Raw genomic sequence first — 14,734 nt, forward strand, 5'->3', positions numbered from 1 at the left:
GTGGAGCAGATACCCACGCTGCAGTCTGTGGAAAGCCCATGCCAGAGCAGGCTCCTGGCAGGAGCTGCGATCTGTAGGGGACCCATCTGTTCCTGGAGGATTGTACTGGGTGGGAAGGGCCCATGCCAGAGCAGTTTGTGAAGGACTATCCCATGGGAGGGACCCCATGCTGGAGCAGGGGGAAAAGTGTGAGGAGGAAGGAGTGGCAGACAGGAACTGTTATGCACTGTGAACCCCATTCCCCCTGTGACAGTGGGGAGGGGAGGAAGGAGTTGGGAATGAAGGAGCAAAGTTGAGCCTGGGAAGAAGGTAGGGGAAAAGATGTTTTTAGTTTTGTCTTTGTTTCTCACCATTGTGCTCCGTTTTTAATGGGTGATAAATTAAACTACTTTTCCCATGCTGAGTTTGTTTTGCCTGTGGTGGTAATTGGTAAGTGATCTCCCTGTTTTTACCTCAGCCCTTGAGCTTTTCCATCTTACCTTCTCCTCCTGTCCTGTCGACATGGGGGAGTGAGAGAGCTGCTTGGTGGGAATCTGGCAGCCACCCAAGGTTAAACGCACCACAGATAAGCAGAGAATTATTTAATTGTTCACCTAATTTTGCTGTACGGTTGTGCTGTGGCTGTTAGATGTCTGACATTTGCTTTGAAATGCTCAGCAGCAATTACAAATTACCGTGTTTGCATTCTCCTTAACTGTTTTATTCTAAGGTGTTAGAGGAAAATTAATGCACAGCTTTACTCCTGCCTTGTAATACTGCTATTGTGTTTCTGCTAACTTACTTGTTCCACCAACAAGAATTGATGTGTTTTGCCAATGAAGTCAGAAGTTGAGGAATTTTTTTTTTTTTCCCCCCTCAGTGATGGTGGCCTTCGTTTCGGAGAAATGGAACGAGACTGCCAGATTGCTCACGGAGCAGCCCAGTTCTTGAGAGAAAGATTGTTTGAAGCTTCAGACCCATATCAGGTCCATGTCTGTAACCTCTGTGGAATCATGGCGATTGCAAACACAAGGACTCACACCTATGAATGCAGGGGATGCCGTAATAAAACTCAGGTATGTGTGGTTCTCATCAGCTGGTGTTTCTCTTTGTGGGTAAGAGGAAATGCCACTCGGGTGAACAGGAGGATAGGGAAGTAAATATTTAAAGAAGCACCAGAGCAATTGCTGTTTCAGTTTTGTAACTCTTCAAAATATTTATAGTGTCCTAGTTAATTTGCATGTTTCCTTATTAATTTTATAGTGTTGGCTTGTTACTTGGCAGGAAATGCTGTTCAAGTATTTTGCAGCGCAGTTTTCAGAGACTTAAAAAGTAAACATTTGAGAGCTTATTTTTAGAAGTAAAACTCAGAATCACAGGAATTTAGAGCCATCGCCCTTGTGACTGTCCCCATGAAGATACTCATGCTTGCAGAGCTGGGTCCCCATGGGAGGTCTTTTGTGTTGCACTTTAATAATAAAAAAAAAAAAAAGCTCAGTAGTGTGTGCTTGGTTACAGAGCTATGTCAAGGGAGAGTAGCAGCAGAAATAAAAAGGGTTGCCTTAAACAGGCTTGTTCTTGTGCTAGGGACTGGCTGCTGCTGATTGTGGCATTGGGGTTACTGAAGACATGTGTGTTGGAAATCTTAACTGTATTTACTGAACATCAGGCACGCTTTGCTATGCCCATGTTCCCTTGTTAAATGGCTCTTATTTAAGATCGGATCCCTTGGCTGCAGGTTTTATGATTAAAAATGTGTTCTGGATAGCTGCTGTGTAGCCTCTACAGACAGCCTCAGCTTCCCTCTTGCTTTGTTACTGTCTGTGAGCCATTCTTGTTAAATGCTTTCATGCATAACTGCAGATTCACTTTTGAGCCAAAAACTTGACAAAGATGTTTGTGTAGAGGGTGGTGGAAGTTGATGCTTTAGGAGTGCTTCTCACAAGCCTTCTGAAATCTCTTTCCAGATATCTTTGGTTCGGATGCCCTATGCCTGCAAACTCCTCTTCCAAGAACTGATGTCTATGAGTATTGCACCTCGTATGATGAGTGTTTAGCCTTTAAAAGGGTTTGTTGGGGTTTGTTTTTTTTTTAAATGAGGAGACTGAAGTACTCAGGTTTTGTTTCACTTTGTGTAGGTTGCATTTAAAATAGTTTTACTCCTGCTATGTGCTGTTCAAAAGTATGTTTATTTCCTGTAAATAGAATTAAAATTTGTAATTAAGCTTGTGAATCTCTTTATTTGTGTATCTGTGAAAGAAGTGTGCAAGCAAATTGGTAATCAAAGAATAAGGGAGTTAAGAGGGAACAATTAGTGAGCTAGAAAAAGCCAGAGGTTGCAGCTTTCCAAAATACTAATTTAAAACTGTGCGTTAAGTGAAAGTCCTCATGTCACAGCTCTGCACCATCATCTGTGGAAAAACAGAAACATGTTACACTCTGTACCGTTCCAAGGGGTAATATCACAACTTGGGCAGCAGTGCAGCAAGTGAGGTAGCTGGTGGCTTAGCTGAGGGCAAGACCTGACAACTCAGTCCTGACCCTCTCCTTCCTTCTTTCCTTCCGTCCTTCCCTGCAGAAGCAGGGGGATGGTATTTTTCTGTGCTGAGATCACCTGGACACGGGACACAGGCTCCCTAACTGCGTAGTGTGTAGCTATGATGTCTGACAGTTTGTTCCATTAATGTTACCAATTTCCTTTAAGTAATTCTGGAGTGCCAGCTTACTGCTAGGCTACAGCATGCTTACTTGAGAACTTTTCTACAGCTGAAAAAAGCCAGCTGTGATGTGTAGTGTGCGTGTAAGAAATAAACTATGAGGCAACGTATGTGGCACTACAACCTTGCTGTAGAGTTACTCTGAGAGACAGGGGGGTGAACAGCTTCTGTTCTGGGGTGTAATTGTGCTGCTCATGCCACAACTCAGTAAAACTCACTTTCATTCACATCCATAAAAAAGATATTTGAAAAGGGATTTAGAGACTAGCCAAACCCTTTAGCAAAGTTCCTAGGCGTGATACTGGGATTCATTTTATGCCGTTATTTTAATGCCAGGTGCTGTTAATATTCTCGTAAAGGAAGTCTTTCAGCTATTCAGGGATGTAAGGATACAGAAAGTCAAGGCTACATCATTCAGACAAAGCTACTGGGATCAAAACTAAGGATTATGTCGAGAAGCGGGTTTGGTCTAGCTCAATGGTTTGGTTCCCAGTGCCTCTACCTCTAGCACAGTTACAGTTCCAGCTCTCCGGCTTTATTCCAAAGCACGTGTGGCCTTGGTACTAAGCCATCCTCTTTGGAGCTGGAATGAGGGTGGTTGGTTTGCCATCAGCTTTGCGCACGGCCTGGCCCAGAGGACCTGGGTTTGAAAACTGGCTGAGTGCTGGAGGGTAAAGGCTTCAGGTCCTGCCTAAAGGCCTGCTGTGGTGTATCTGTCCCCTCCAGCATGCAGAGAGAATGGCAGGGACTAGGATGTTTGCGGGATGGGGAAGGATAAGGAGGTGCAGGGACCTGGCAGGAATTTAAATGCCTGAAGTTCCCCCTCTGTCTTGGGGCTGGTTGTGCCAATACTGCTCCCAGGAGTGATGGGCAGGTTTGGAAGTGTCCTGAGAACACTGAAAGGAGGACACAAGTTTAGGGCTGGAAAACCACTGAAAGCTGCTTTGTAAAAAAATCCCAAAAGGTGTTTTTAATTTGGTATCTTAATCTCCAGTACTTTACAGCATTTGGGGGGTGTTATTTAACCATCCCTTGAGAACTCCAGGAGCTGAGATTTGCTGGGAATGTTTTGCCAAACCCAGTAAAAGCTGCATGTTAAACTGGTATTTCTAATGTGCGTTCTTTTTCCCCAGAAAGCATTAAACAGAGGTGGTCCTTCTTTATCAAATAACCAAGTAAACTGTTAGGGAAAAGAGCTGCTGAGCGTTCAACCACACTATTTACCTTTGGTCAGGGCTATTTCATGCAGAGTTTCCACAACGTGGATTTTTGCAGAAGCTGTTGCCTCTCCTTTGGCATTTGATGCATGACACTCATATTCTCCAGCATCCTCCTTGCTCAGAGGAGAGATCTAGAGGAAGAAACACACACACCCCCCATCCCCCAGTAAGTATCCTGTGCATAGGTAACAGTGATTCTGTTTTAAGGTCTTTTTATGTAACTTGTCAATTGCTTGAGACACAATGAGATGAACAGAGCGCATGAAGTAGCAGTTAACCCCTAGGGACCACGCTGACTGCATGATTTCTTCTCTCTGCTCTAAACAGGCTGGCTCGGATTGCAGTGGCTCTCTCCAGTAAGGCTTGGGACAAGCACCCACTCCTGTGGATCAGCCTAGCGTTCTCCCTCCCTGCCAGGTCAGATCACATGTGCTGTAATGCTCCCTCCTTTTCTTTTATTGTTTGCTTAGTCTGGCAATGTGTCAGACCACTGTGTGCTCGGCAAGGGGAAGGAGGCAGGAAGAAGAAGCCTTCCTACGGCACGCTGCATCCAGTCAGGCAGTGCAGCAAAATCATCAGCTCAAACCTGTCCCTCTTCTCATTTCCACCTCTGCTTTTGCAAGTGGTGTGGGAACCAACACCCTGCTGCCAGCTCCTCTGATGCTGGGAGCCATCAATTCCTTTACTGGGATGTGCAGCAGCTCCGCCTGGCCACCCCACTGCTTCCTTCTGACGCGTGGAGATCCCCGATTAGCCTGTGGGTACTCCTGTAGCTCAAGAGGTCTGCTGAGTGAGAGCTGGTGGCTTCTGCACTGTGCTATTCTCAGGCAGGTGATGTGCTTCACTGAGGAAAGGACAGCTCTGCCAGATCTGTAAGGGCTCCGCAGCTGTGGGTCTGTCTTAGGGATGCCTTGCCTCTGTACTGATTCCTTCCTAGATGTGGAGAGGGTCTCCTCCCCACTAATGGCAGCAGGAAAGTAATGACAGACAGAAAGATCTTTTATTTAAGTCTCGCCTTCTCTGATTGTAGAATGCATGCTACACAGAGGTGAAAAACTGCAATGAATGAGACCAGAGCCAGCAGCCACCCTTACCCTTCATGCCTAATTCACACAGGTTGTTTTCCTCTGAATGCCCTGTCTGTTCCCATGTGTCTTCTGCGCTGTTCTTTGCTCCTAAGTTGTTTGCAAACTGCACTGTACTGCTTGCACAGCTCTGTGCAGACACAAAGTACTTACGAGCACCCAGCCAGTCACTTCGTGTTTCTCAGGCCCCCCTCGGGTCTGGATAGCCAAGTTTTCCCGGTCCCCAGGCAGAAGCTCCATCCTCTGGACACCATACTGTCCCTGAATTATCTAAACAGAAGGGCAGAGAAGTGTGAGAACTTTGGGACTTATTTATGCTAGAACTGTTAGGACCATACCGGCACACAGACAAGACCAACATTAGTTTTACATGACTGCCTTTTGTGCAGGAGCAGCAGTTTTTCTAGTGCCAGCATTTCACCTCACCCTCCGTGTACTGCAGCCCCGCTACCCCAATGCCTCGGCGTTCTCCTTGCCTCAGAGCAGCACAGCTTCCCGGTGCGGACACTGCTGGGCAGTGGGCTGTGCAAACATGCCCTGAACTGACGGGCTCACAGAATTCGTGTGCATGTTCCCAAAGGTGTGTTTAGCCCATCAAATGATGCCTGCGCTGAACACAGAGGCTTCACTTGCCTGTGGCTGCTGGTAGCCATACATCAATCCAGCTCAGCTGGCTTGGGAATGGGGGGACAGCAGGAGCTGACTGTTGTCCTTGTTTGGAGAGGCTGCCCTGCAATTTTCCTGATGATCAGGGTTTTTAGCATGGCAGCAGCAGAGAACGGAGCATCTGAATGCTGCTCCTGGCAGGGGCTCTCCCTGCAATGAGCTATCCCCTTCCCAGTAGCCCAGGGACAGCCCTGTAGGGTTCTGCTGCAGCAAACCAGGCAGTCCCTCCTGCTGGGCACAGCACTGATGAGAGAGCAGCAGCGCAGCCATTCTGCAGTGCTGCGTATCCAAGCCCAGAGCACAGCATGGTATAAGTGGTGCTCAGCCCTTGTTATCACCAGGTCAAGCAGGCTCTCGGCCATGAGGAAGAGGCACAAAAAGCAGAGCAGCACCAACAGTCAGTGTAAACACAGTGTCTGCTTGTAAACAAGCAGAAAATGCTGTCTGGGTCAATGTGCCTACATTGCATGCTCACCCGACAGTCTGCTCAGGGACCCGGGTGAATAGAGTTTGCTGTCTCAGAACAGAGCAATCGCTGGGCCAATCTAGGTTTTTTTTCTCCGTAGTATTCTTAATGTAGTACTGTTTAAATTTAAGACCACTCCCAAGTGTCCACAAACCTGCGGCATTTGAAGAGGCTACAGGGGCCGTGTGGTGGCTCTCAGCCCTACGGCTGGGATCCTCTCTGCTCAAGACTGGCCCCTGCCCTAAGCCAGGTGTTAACCAGCACGCTGCCAAAATCAGCACGCTGCCGGCTAACGGAGGCAACTGCCCTACGCGGTTCCTGTGCCTGACGTGGGCGAGCCGTGTCCAGCCACCTGTGGGTCACTGCTGCCAGCAGGGTGACAGCAGGTCACGGGACATTCCCTGTATGTGCTGAGCACCGGGCACTACCGAGAGAACCACAAGTTCTGTTCTGCCTTGGGATCAACAAGAGTTTAGAAAAAGATTAGGCAAAGCCAGATGTTTTGGGGTGGTGGGGTGGTGGACAGAACAGCACAGGCAGGAGAACTCATCAGAGATGTGTGTTTCTAAGGAGGGTTCTGCTACGGCCTTTATGCTTAGCAGGTGGTTTCAGCTGCCTCGGGTTTGCTGCACTCTTGAGAGCTCCTACAGGGCCCTTACCTTGTTCCAGGTGAGGACAGGGGTGGGGATGCCGATGACTTCACAGCTCAGGTAGATCTGTGCTCCTGTCACATTCCAGATGTCCTTAGGAGGGGTCACGATGGAGGGTCCTGCACAAAAAAGGGAGAAATGCTTTTAAGCACCAGATGACTGCAAGTCTATCTCCTTGCTGGCCGTTTAAGTGGGGCCAGTCACTTCTGACGGGTTTTGAGGCTAAGGTGAAGGCAGCCCCTGCTTGGAGCAAAGCTTGCTGGACTGATCCCACATCACAGCACTTCCCTCTCCAAAGCTACACATGCACCCGATCTTAAGCTGTTCAGGCTGATGGGCACTTGCCCCAAATGGAAACTCAGGTGTTGAGCAGTTCAGGTGATCAGCCCATCTTCCTACAAGACTGAGGTCAGAGGTAAGGTAGTGTTTGTATTCTGTTATCTCAGGGGCTGAGCAGGACTTTACAAACTGCTGTCTTTGCTCACCAGGTAGCCACCAAGTGCATCGCTGACACTCAGCTGGCATGGAGGAGAGGACCCCCTCAACCCCAGGAGACAGGGTGGGTCCCACTCGCTCTCCCATCCCACGGAGAGCTTGGCCAGCTTGGCAGCATCCTTTTTCCCAGCATGATTTTAATCTGCAGCAAAGCCCGTGGCGGCTGGCTAGCAGTGTTATGCTGTTCTGTTTTACCTGTGTGCAACGTCCAGCTACAGGAGGCTGGCTGGAGGTGGCAGAGCTCTCCTTGGGAGGGGACCCGGGAAGGGACCAGGTGAATGCAGAGCTCCATTTTCCCCAAAGAGCTCCAATCCCTGGTTAAACTGGGAGTTGTTTCCAAAGCCAGAAGGGAACAGAGCTCTTTTGCAGATCTGGCTGGAGATGTTTACCCCTCAGGCTGGGAAACGTTGGAGACATAACCCCTATCCCAGGAAGGGAAGAATGGCCTTTTATGTTCGATCCCTCTTCAGTGGGACTGTTTTGCAAAATGCAGCTATTAATTCCCCACAAAAGGAAGTGCAGACCAAGGGAGCACATAGTGTTTATTTCCACTTATTGATAGCTTGAAGGACACGGCAGATTTTCCCCTTCTGCTCTGAAGATGCAGGCAGTAACAGGAAACTGAAGCTCCCATTAGGCTCCACCAGGCGAAGGCATTTCCTACGCGAACAAGTACTCCAGAGCCAGCCTGACTGAAGCCCCTGGGCACGCTGGCTCACAGACCACAGCTCATTCCCAGCCCCATAAAAGAGGGGCAGATTTGGGTCCTGATGCTCCTTCTGGGGCCCTGAACGTGCGCTACTCTGCCCTGCAGCCCGCTTGCAGGAACCAGGAGCGGGTTTCAGGGGGCATCTCGCTGCACCAACATCTCCCAGCAGAAAGCTGGAGTCTTTTTTTTCCTCCTCGGGAACTGGGGGCAGATCCACACTGGTATCACCGGCCAGAGGACATCAGCCATCCCTCTGTCTTAGCACAAGGGATGCCGAGGTGGGTCCCCACACCCGAGCAGCTGGTGTGATCCCAGAGAAGAGTTTGCTCTTCTCTCCTGGGACTTCCCTGTCCAGGAATGACTGTACGCGGCCGGTTGGTGGGAAGCTGCTAAGAGACATGGGGTGGCTGCCATCCAAAGTCTCTGTTACAGAGGTATCCCAGTCCTGGTTTTAACAGGAGGTAGCTACGTAGAGGCAGGAAAGTTTTATGCATAGCCCTGGGCGAAGGTTAAAGCCACACCTAATGCATGGGCTGGTTTCCTGGCAGGCATTGCAACCCAGGTGCTCCTCATCTGCACAGAACTGCATCTCACAGCTGAGAAAAGGATTTAAGCAGCATTTCATTGCATGGCTTACCCTCTTGCTGGTTGTGCTGCTGTGTGAACTGACTCCTGTGCACTGGCCAGGAGAGGGATTTGCCAGTCACAGCACCCTCTCCCATATGGAAGGGTGCTGGAGTTATCCTTGCTCCAGGTGGCCCTGAGCAGATCCAGACCTCCCAGCAACACCGAGTACCACCCTGGCATAGTACAGTGGAGTGATCCTTGGGGCCAGCACCCCCAGTGTGCTCCTGCCCGAAGCACTGCCTGGCCCCTGCACAGCAGCAGGGCCGTGGCCAGCCCAGGGATTGCCATTGCCACGATGGGGCCACCTCAGGTCATGCACTCTGCTCCCCTTTCCCAGCACAGCCGTTTCCTGTGCAGCCCTGCTGTTCTTTTTCTGGTTTCCCTGGAACAATAGGGACAATAGGGCGCTTGGCAGCTCCGGTGGGACCCGGATGTCCCCGGCTAGCTTAGCTCACCCTGTGTTCTGCAAGGACCTCCAGCAGATGTGCACCCCACACAGCCTCCTGCTGCCGCTGCCACCTTCTGCTCCAGCCATGCAAAACCCTCCACGTGCAAGGTGCCCTCCTAGGGCAGAGCTTGGGGCCTGGCCCTGAGAGGGAGGGCTACATTTGCCCCCGTATGACACTGTTCCCTCTATCTCTGGTCGCTGGGGTTCTCCAAGAGGCAGGAGATACGCAGCTGCCCCCAAATGACCACCATCTCCCACCGCAGAAAAGGAGAGATCCTGATTCTCACGTTAAAAGCCAGGTGGATTTTAAGGCTCTTCTGGGATCTGGCTCAGTTATTGCTTGTTGGGAGCTGGCAGCGTTCAACACACCACTAAATCCACTGCCTGAAGTGTTTCAGTATTGGCTGCCACTGAGTTTCCTCCTGGGTCAAGGGCCTGGACACCCTCTGCCCATGGATGTTTGCTTGCCCTGCCAGGAGCAGGTCACACCAGGATTCTTGTGCAGCAACCACTGGCAGGGGACAAGAGAGAGGGAATTTTGACCCGCCTCCTGGGCGAGCAGAAATTGTTTCTCTTCCCTGGAAAGGGGAAATTCCCTGCACAGCTTCACAGCGAAGCTCCGGCTGGCACAGCACAGCAGCCACAGCACAGTGAGAGCCCGGCCATCGCGAGGCAGCCCCGAGCTCGAGATGTACATCCTGATCTAACCAGGGGGAACGTGGGACCCTGCCTTTGGCTGCAAAATGAACTGGAAGCATGCACAGGCTTCCGCCTCTAACCAGCACAGCCCCGAGGCCGGGAGGGAATACACATCCTGAGAGATGCAACAGTGTCATGGGAAGAGTCAGTGTGGTCTCTCGGGATATTTGACTTAAATCCAGACAGCCAAAATGCTAGAGCTGGGCTTCTTCCTCCACTAAAAATAAATGAGAAAGGCCAAGAAGTCAGCAGATTTAAAAGTCAAATCACGACAAGCCACAGCAGTAGTTAGACTCCCACCACAGCGAGCTGACACCCCAGTGCGTGGCAGCCATCCTGCTTACTGCCTGTTCTGGCCCCATGTTTTGGTCCCACTCGTGCTATCTCCCACAGTCCCCCGAAGCAGCCAGAGGTGGACAGGGGACACAGCAACCTGCCACAGAGAGGCAGGGGATGCCAGAGCCTTGCAAGGGACGTCAGAGGATGTGAGGACATTCCCTCCTGCAAGTCACCCCTCTTTGTGCCGGGGGTCCTTGTGAAGGGAACGAGGCCGCCATGTGCGCAGCAGGACTGGAAACAAGCCCACCTTGTGCAGAGCAGATGACTTGATTCCTGCCAGCAAGGAGCCCACTGGCCCTCATCCTACAGCCTGCATCTTAGCAGCCTTGCTGCTCCGCCTGTGGCACTGCCCACAAAGGGGAACGTTTCTCCATCCGCATCCTTCGGGCTGGGAACTTGCGGGTTCCACCTGCTGATGGAAATGGTCACTACCACCACCACGGCTGAGCGGTCTCTGCTCCCCATCAGGGACTGGGCCAGGCACAGCGTGGATGTGCCGGATGCTCCCGGCGCAGTGTGGATGTACAGGACACTCCCCGACGGTACTTGCCCCGACTGCGCAGGATCCTGCTCCTCAGCCAAGAGGACAGCCCAGGCTGTTGATGGAGATCAGCTGCTCTCTGCAGGCACTTCAGGCATTTCCTCCCCGCTCTGCCCATTGTTCCTAAGACAAATAACTCTCCCTGGCCCGGGAAGGGGCTTATGTACAGAGCCAGCGCGCTCATTCACCCCAGGAGAGGAGCCTGAAAGCGCAGGGATTGTTTTTTCTGCAGATGACAGGGAGCTGACAGCCTGCATTATGTCAAAAGCGGCAGCCAGATAGGAGTTCCCACTGCTCTTATGCAGTTGCTTTTCTGCCACAGCAGCACGCGGCAGCGCCTGCGCTTTCCTCGGACGAGGCGATCATTTGGCATCTGCTCCCGACACCCCTCCCGCGCCAGGCACCTCTTCTCCGCTCAGCCACAGCCAGCAGAGATCTGGCATCTCCCAGCTCAGGGTTAGCTGGCCCTGGCTGGTCTTCCTTTGGTGTCCACGCACACACACAAATATATCACCCCCCAGGCAAGCAGAGCGGTAACTTCTTTGCTAAAATTGAGGGGGCTGCTGAAGGCAAAAATAAGCTCGACATTGAGCACTGGTGCTTGGGCGGGAAGCCCCAACCATGACCACACAAATCTGTGTACGCCAGCCTGGTTCCCAGCCAGCCCTCCTGGGTGCCGCATCGCCGTGCCACAGCCCCGGGTGAAACACAGACTGGGAACATTCCCTGTGAGACAGCAAATCAAAGCAAAAGCTAGACATGGTTCACCCTCACAAACTCTTGCAGGTCTGAAAATAGACCCGCTCCAGCCTCCTAAGTTGCTGGGAAAGTATTTTCCCTTCCAAATGACTTTATATGGAGAAGAGGAAACCTTCGGTAAGCAGCATCTACTCATTCGAGCTGGCATGGCCTCAGCTGCTCCCTCCCAGGTCAGTGCTCTGCGAGAGGCAGCGGCAGATGGGAAGTGCAAGCAGCTTCTGCCCTTCCCCATTCCCAAAGCTGCATCCTGCTTTCTGGCAGACTTATAAGCATCCTTCTTTACCTCTTTCTGAAGGCATTTCTCCTCCTCCTTTAGCCTGACCTTGAAGAGACCAAGGAGTTACAGAAGGAAGCTCCAAGACATCCAGACCAAAGAAGATGCTGGATGCTAAGCCTGTTGAGAGGCTCCCACTCAAGACCTCAGCAGCCCAGTGACCCTGGAAAGGCTGCAAACGTGACCGCAGCTTTGCCCCAAGTCCTGGAGACTTGATATGGAGTCGGCGTGAGGCAGGTCCCCGGGCCACCTTCTGTTTGCCCCAGATCTCCCTCCTGCTTCCCACCCCACCAGGATCAGCATGGAGCAGACTGGTACAGCTGGAAATCCCACCCCTGCTGTTTTACCACGGTTTGGGAAAGCTGCCTTCAGAGACCTTGTGCATGACCTTTATATGGCTACTTATCGGTCCTCTGGAGCTACATAGAGCTGGGAGGGAGAACAGGGTGGCACGGCAAAGAACAAAACCCCGAGCCCTCCCTCCCTCACCTGGCATGCAGGATGGGTCTGCCCTGGCCCTGGCATCGTGCCAGAGAAAAGCCTGCACCTCTGCAAGCCTCTTGCCGAGCTCAGTGCTCTGCTGCATCCAGCAGCATCCTCAACGCAATCCCAATCTCAAAGCTGGGGTAATGGGGAGGCCAATGCGGCTGAGGCTGCTCTGAAGCTCAGCTGCAAGCTTATAACCACGCTTGCCCCGGAAACCACCAAATGGGGAAAGGGCAAGCCCTCGGAGCGGAGAGGACACTGCCCGTGCTAGCGGACTGCCACAAGCCAACCCCTCTCCTGCCTTTTTCCCCCATCCTGCCCTCTTTTCCCACCTCCCTTTCCTTTTGCCAGTCTCTAAAGTATGCTGTCCCTGGGATCAAACAGGCAGTAGCTTTCTGTGAACACGCTTGCTGCTTCCCAGCCGTATCCGGATGCGTATTTGGGTTTTTTTGTCCCAGACCTCCCGGACAAGCTCTATCAAGAAACTTCTCCCAGCCATCACCTCCCCTCTTCTCTTCGGGTGACCTTGGCTCAGTTTTACTAGGAAAACTGTCATTATGGCACAAGGAGGACCATGAGCTAAAGCCTGGAAAGAATGTGAAAAGCTTGCAGTGGGAAACACAGAAACAAGGCATGGCAGCGCTTATGCATGGCAAAGCAAGTAGGGCTTTCAAAAGTCCGCCCTGATTAGACTTGCTACGTGGTAATCTCCTATTTAGTATGAACCTCAATCAACCTCAGCCCAACAAAAGATTAAACACATTTTTTTTCTAAACACAGCATGCCTTTCCAGCAACAGGAAAAACAAACGTGGGGAGGAATTTGCTGATCTGTTAGCATTCCTTCCTAGTGATTTTGGATATGCTATGAAGATTGAGAATGAAGACACAGGTGAAACGTGGGATCCTCTTGGGCAGTGGAGGTGTTTGCATAGTCCCCAGCATACGGGTGCTCTCCAAGACTCCGAGCTGCCGAGTAATATATTAAACAGTTTCCCTAACAAGGTTTTAGTGCAGTAACCATAAAAACTCAAGCTCCAATGAACCAAAACCTTTTCAAATAACTAAAAGCCTTTTAAGGAGGAATTTATGGCCTAACCTACAACAGTGGAAAAACCCCAAGTTACAGATGAATTTTAAAAATACAAGCATAAAGCTTCAGCCCTAGAAACTCTTGTCTCAAAATCCCAATGCACCACATGCTGGAAAAGCAAGCACCACGCTGAATCACATCGCACCCCCTCACCACGCTCCACCTGAAAAGACCTCGCGGTACAAAACAAGAGGTGTAACCCCACCACGCGCCCGGGCAGCTCTGCTCTGCCACCGGCTCTTCTGAATGCAGCACAAAAATGCGGGCAAGATCCGCCTGCACGTGCAACGCTCTCCTTTGCGGTGGGAGAAAGTGGGTAGCAAGGCCACTGCTGCAAGACCTCCACCCCTAGCTGATGCAGAAACCCAAACCCGCTTCCCAGGAGAGTTCGGGAATTTGGTTCATTTCCAACCACAGATGACTTAGCAAAACTAAATCTCTCTTTCCCCAGCAAAGAAGAAAGCCCTCATAAAATGTGGATATTCTTTTAAGTCACTTAAAATCTGGGAAAGAAGGAACGGGAGGAAAGAACTAAAGCAATCTAAGCCATGTGTTAACTACAAAGCACAAATCCGGAGGAGTTTCTTGCAAAACTTGATCAGATATGAACTATGCTCTCTGGTGTCTAACAGAGTTGGGAGCTTTTGAATTTAAGGCAGCTGTATCAGGAGAAGGTGAGCCAATGTCAGTGATAAGAGCGGTCTGCCATCTCCCAGAAGGTTTTCCCCCAAACCCCTGTTTCTGCTCTACTCTGGCAGTGGATTAAAAAAACCCAAAAAAACCCACCCACCCTCAAAACTGAAGTATTTCTGGCAAAGCCTCAACAGCTGAATTTGGATGGAATGAGCCAACAGATGTGATTTATGTTTCTTGATTTAAAATCGACCTGTGGGAACTCGGTACCTCTTCGTTTGCAGCGCAGATGTAGCTTTATGGAACACTGAGGCACCAGCAAAGCAAAACCACTGCTGGGGTAAAGCGGCAGGAGGCTGGGGGGTGGTGGTCTATTTGCCCCTGGGGCTGTCAGTCTCCGCAACAGCCTGGCAGCCATGATCCTACATCCATCAGCCCATTTTTAAGCGCTGTGGACAGCCAAGAAACCTTGCACCCACCTTTTCCTGAGCCCCAGAGCTGGTGGGTGGCACCTTAGCAAAAAAGCCCTCCTAGGAGGGATACTGTCTGGGTTTCTGGCAAGCCAAAATGGTACCCCTCTGGGGGACGGCTCAGCTCTGGTGACTGGGACCTCTTTGCTGCTGAAAGAGAGATTTAGGCAAGTTTAGTTACAGTCACCTTTAAATGAATCTCCCTCCTGGTCCTAAGCTCTGCAGCCTGTGGGATGGATCCTGCAAGGTGCTGAGCCCTCGTCACCACAGGGCAAACCCCTGCACATTCCAAACGCTGGGAAAAGACTTTCATGGAGCCACAGAGATTCAAGCCACGCTCAGATCAACAGAAATGAAGCAGGCTGCTTGGCGAGCCAGC

At 51.0% G+C, this 14,734-nt stretch overlaps 2 protein-coding genes across 2 annotated transcripts in view; one reads left to right on the top strand and one right to left on the bottom strand.

The window, feature by feature from the left end:
- Positions 1–14,035, top strand: part of POLR2B (RNA polymerase II subunit B) — a 31,846-nt gene extending 17,811 nt beyond the window's left edge. Inside the window, exons 23-28 of the mRNA XM_009634839.2 lie at positions 860–1,055; positions 1,947–2,047; positions 3,972–4,082; positions 4,244–4,333; positions 6,872–7,198; positions 11,717–14,035. Of these exons, the coding sequence (XP_009633134.1) occupies positions 860–1,055; positions 1,947–2,036 (286 nt within the window). The 3' untranslated portion in view covers positions 2,037–2,047; positions 3,972–4,082; positions 4,244–4,333; positions 6,872–7,198; positions 11,717–14,035. The remainder of the gene's footprint in view (positions 1–859; positions 1,056–1,946; positions 2,048–3,971; positions 4,083–4,243; positions 4,334–6,871; positions 7,199–11,716) is intronic.
- Positions 2,248–12,199, bottom strand: IGFBP7 (insulin like growth factor binding protein 7). The gene is made up of 6 exons (XM_035890409.1): positions 12,164–12,199; positions 11,684–11,722; positions 6,793–6,924; positions 5,155–5,271; positions 3,921–4,047; positions 2,248–2,390 (listed from the first exon to the last, which is right to left on the bottom strand). The coding sequence occupies exons 1-6, from the start codon at positions 12,197–12,199 to the stop codon at positions 2,371–2,373; spliced, it is 471 nt and encodes a 156-aa protein (XP_035746302.1). The 3' UTR covers positions 2,248–2,370.
- Positions 14,036–14,734: the final 699 nt, after the last annotated feature.

Source organism: Egretta garzetta, unplaced genomic scaffold, assembly GCF_000687185.1.
Source record: "Egretta garzetta isolate BGI_Z169 unplaced genomic scaffold, ASM68718v1 scaffold32, whole genome shotgun sequence".
In the NCBI taxonomy this organism is placed as follows: domain Eukaryota; kingdom Metazoa; phylum Chordata; class Aves; order Pelecaniformes; family Ardeidae; genus Egretta; species Egretta garzetta.

Coding starts and splice junctions, on each gene's coding strand:
- IGFBP7 (XM_035890409.1), bottom strand. CDS start 12,199: ATGCCAGGGCCAGGGCAGACCCATCCTGCATGCCAG. Junction 6,925..11,683: donor AGAAATGCCTTCAGAAAGAG/GTAAAGAAGGAT, acceptor GGTGCTTAAAAG/CATTTCTCCCTTTTTTGTGC. Junction 2,391..3,920: donor TGAAATAGCCCTGACCAAAG/GTAAATAGTGTG, acceptor GTTTTTCCACAG/ATGATGGTGCAGAGCTGTGA.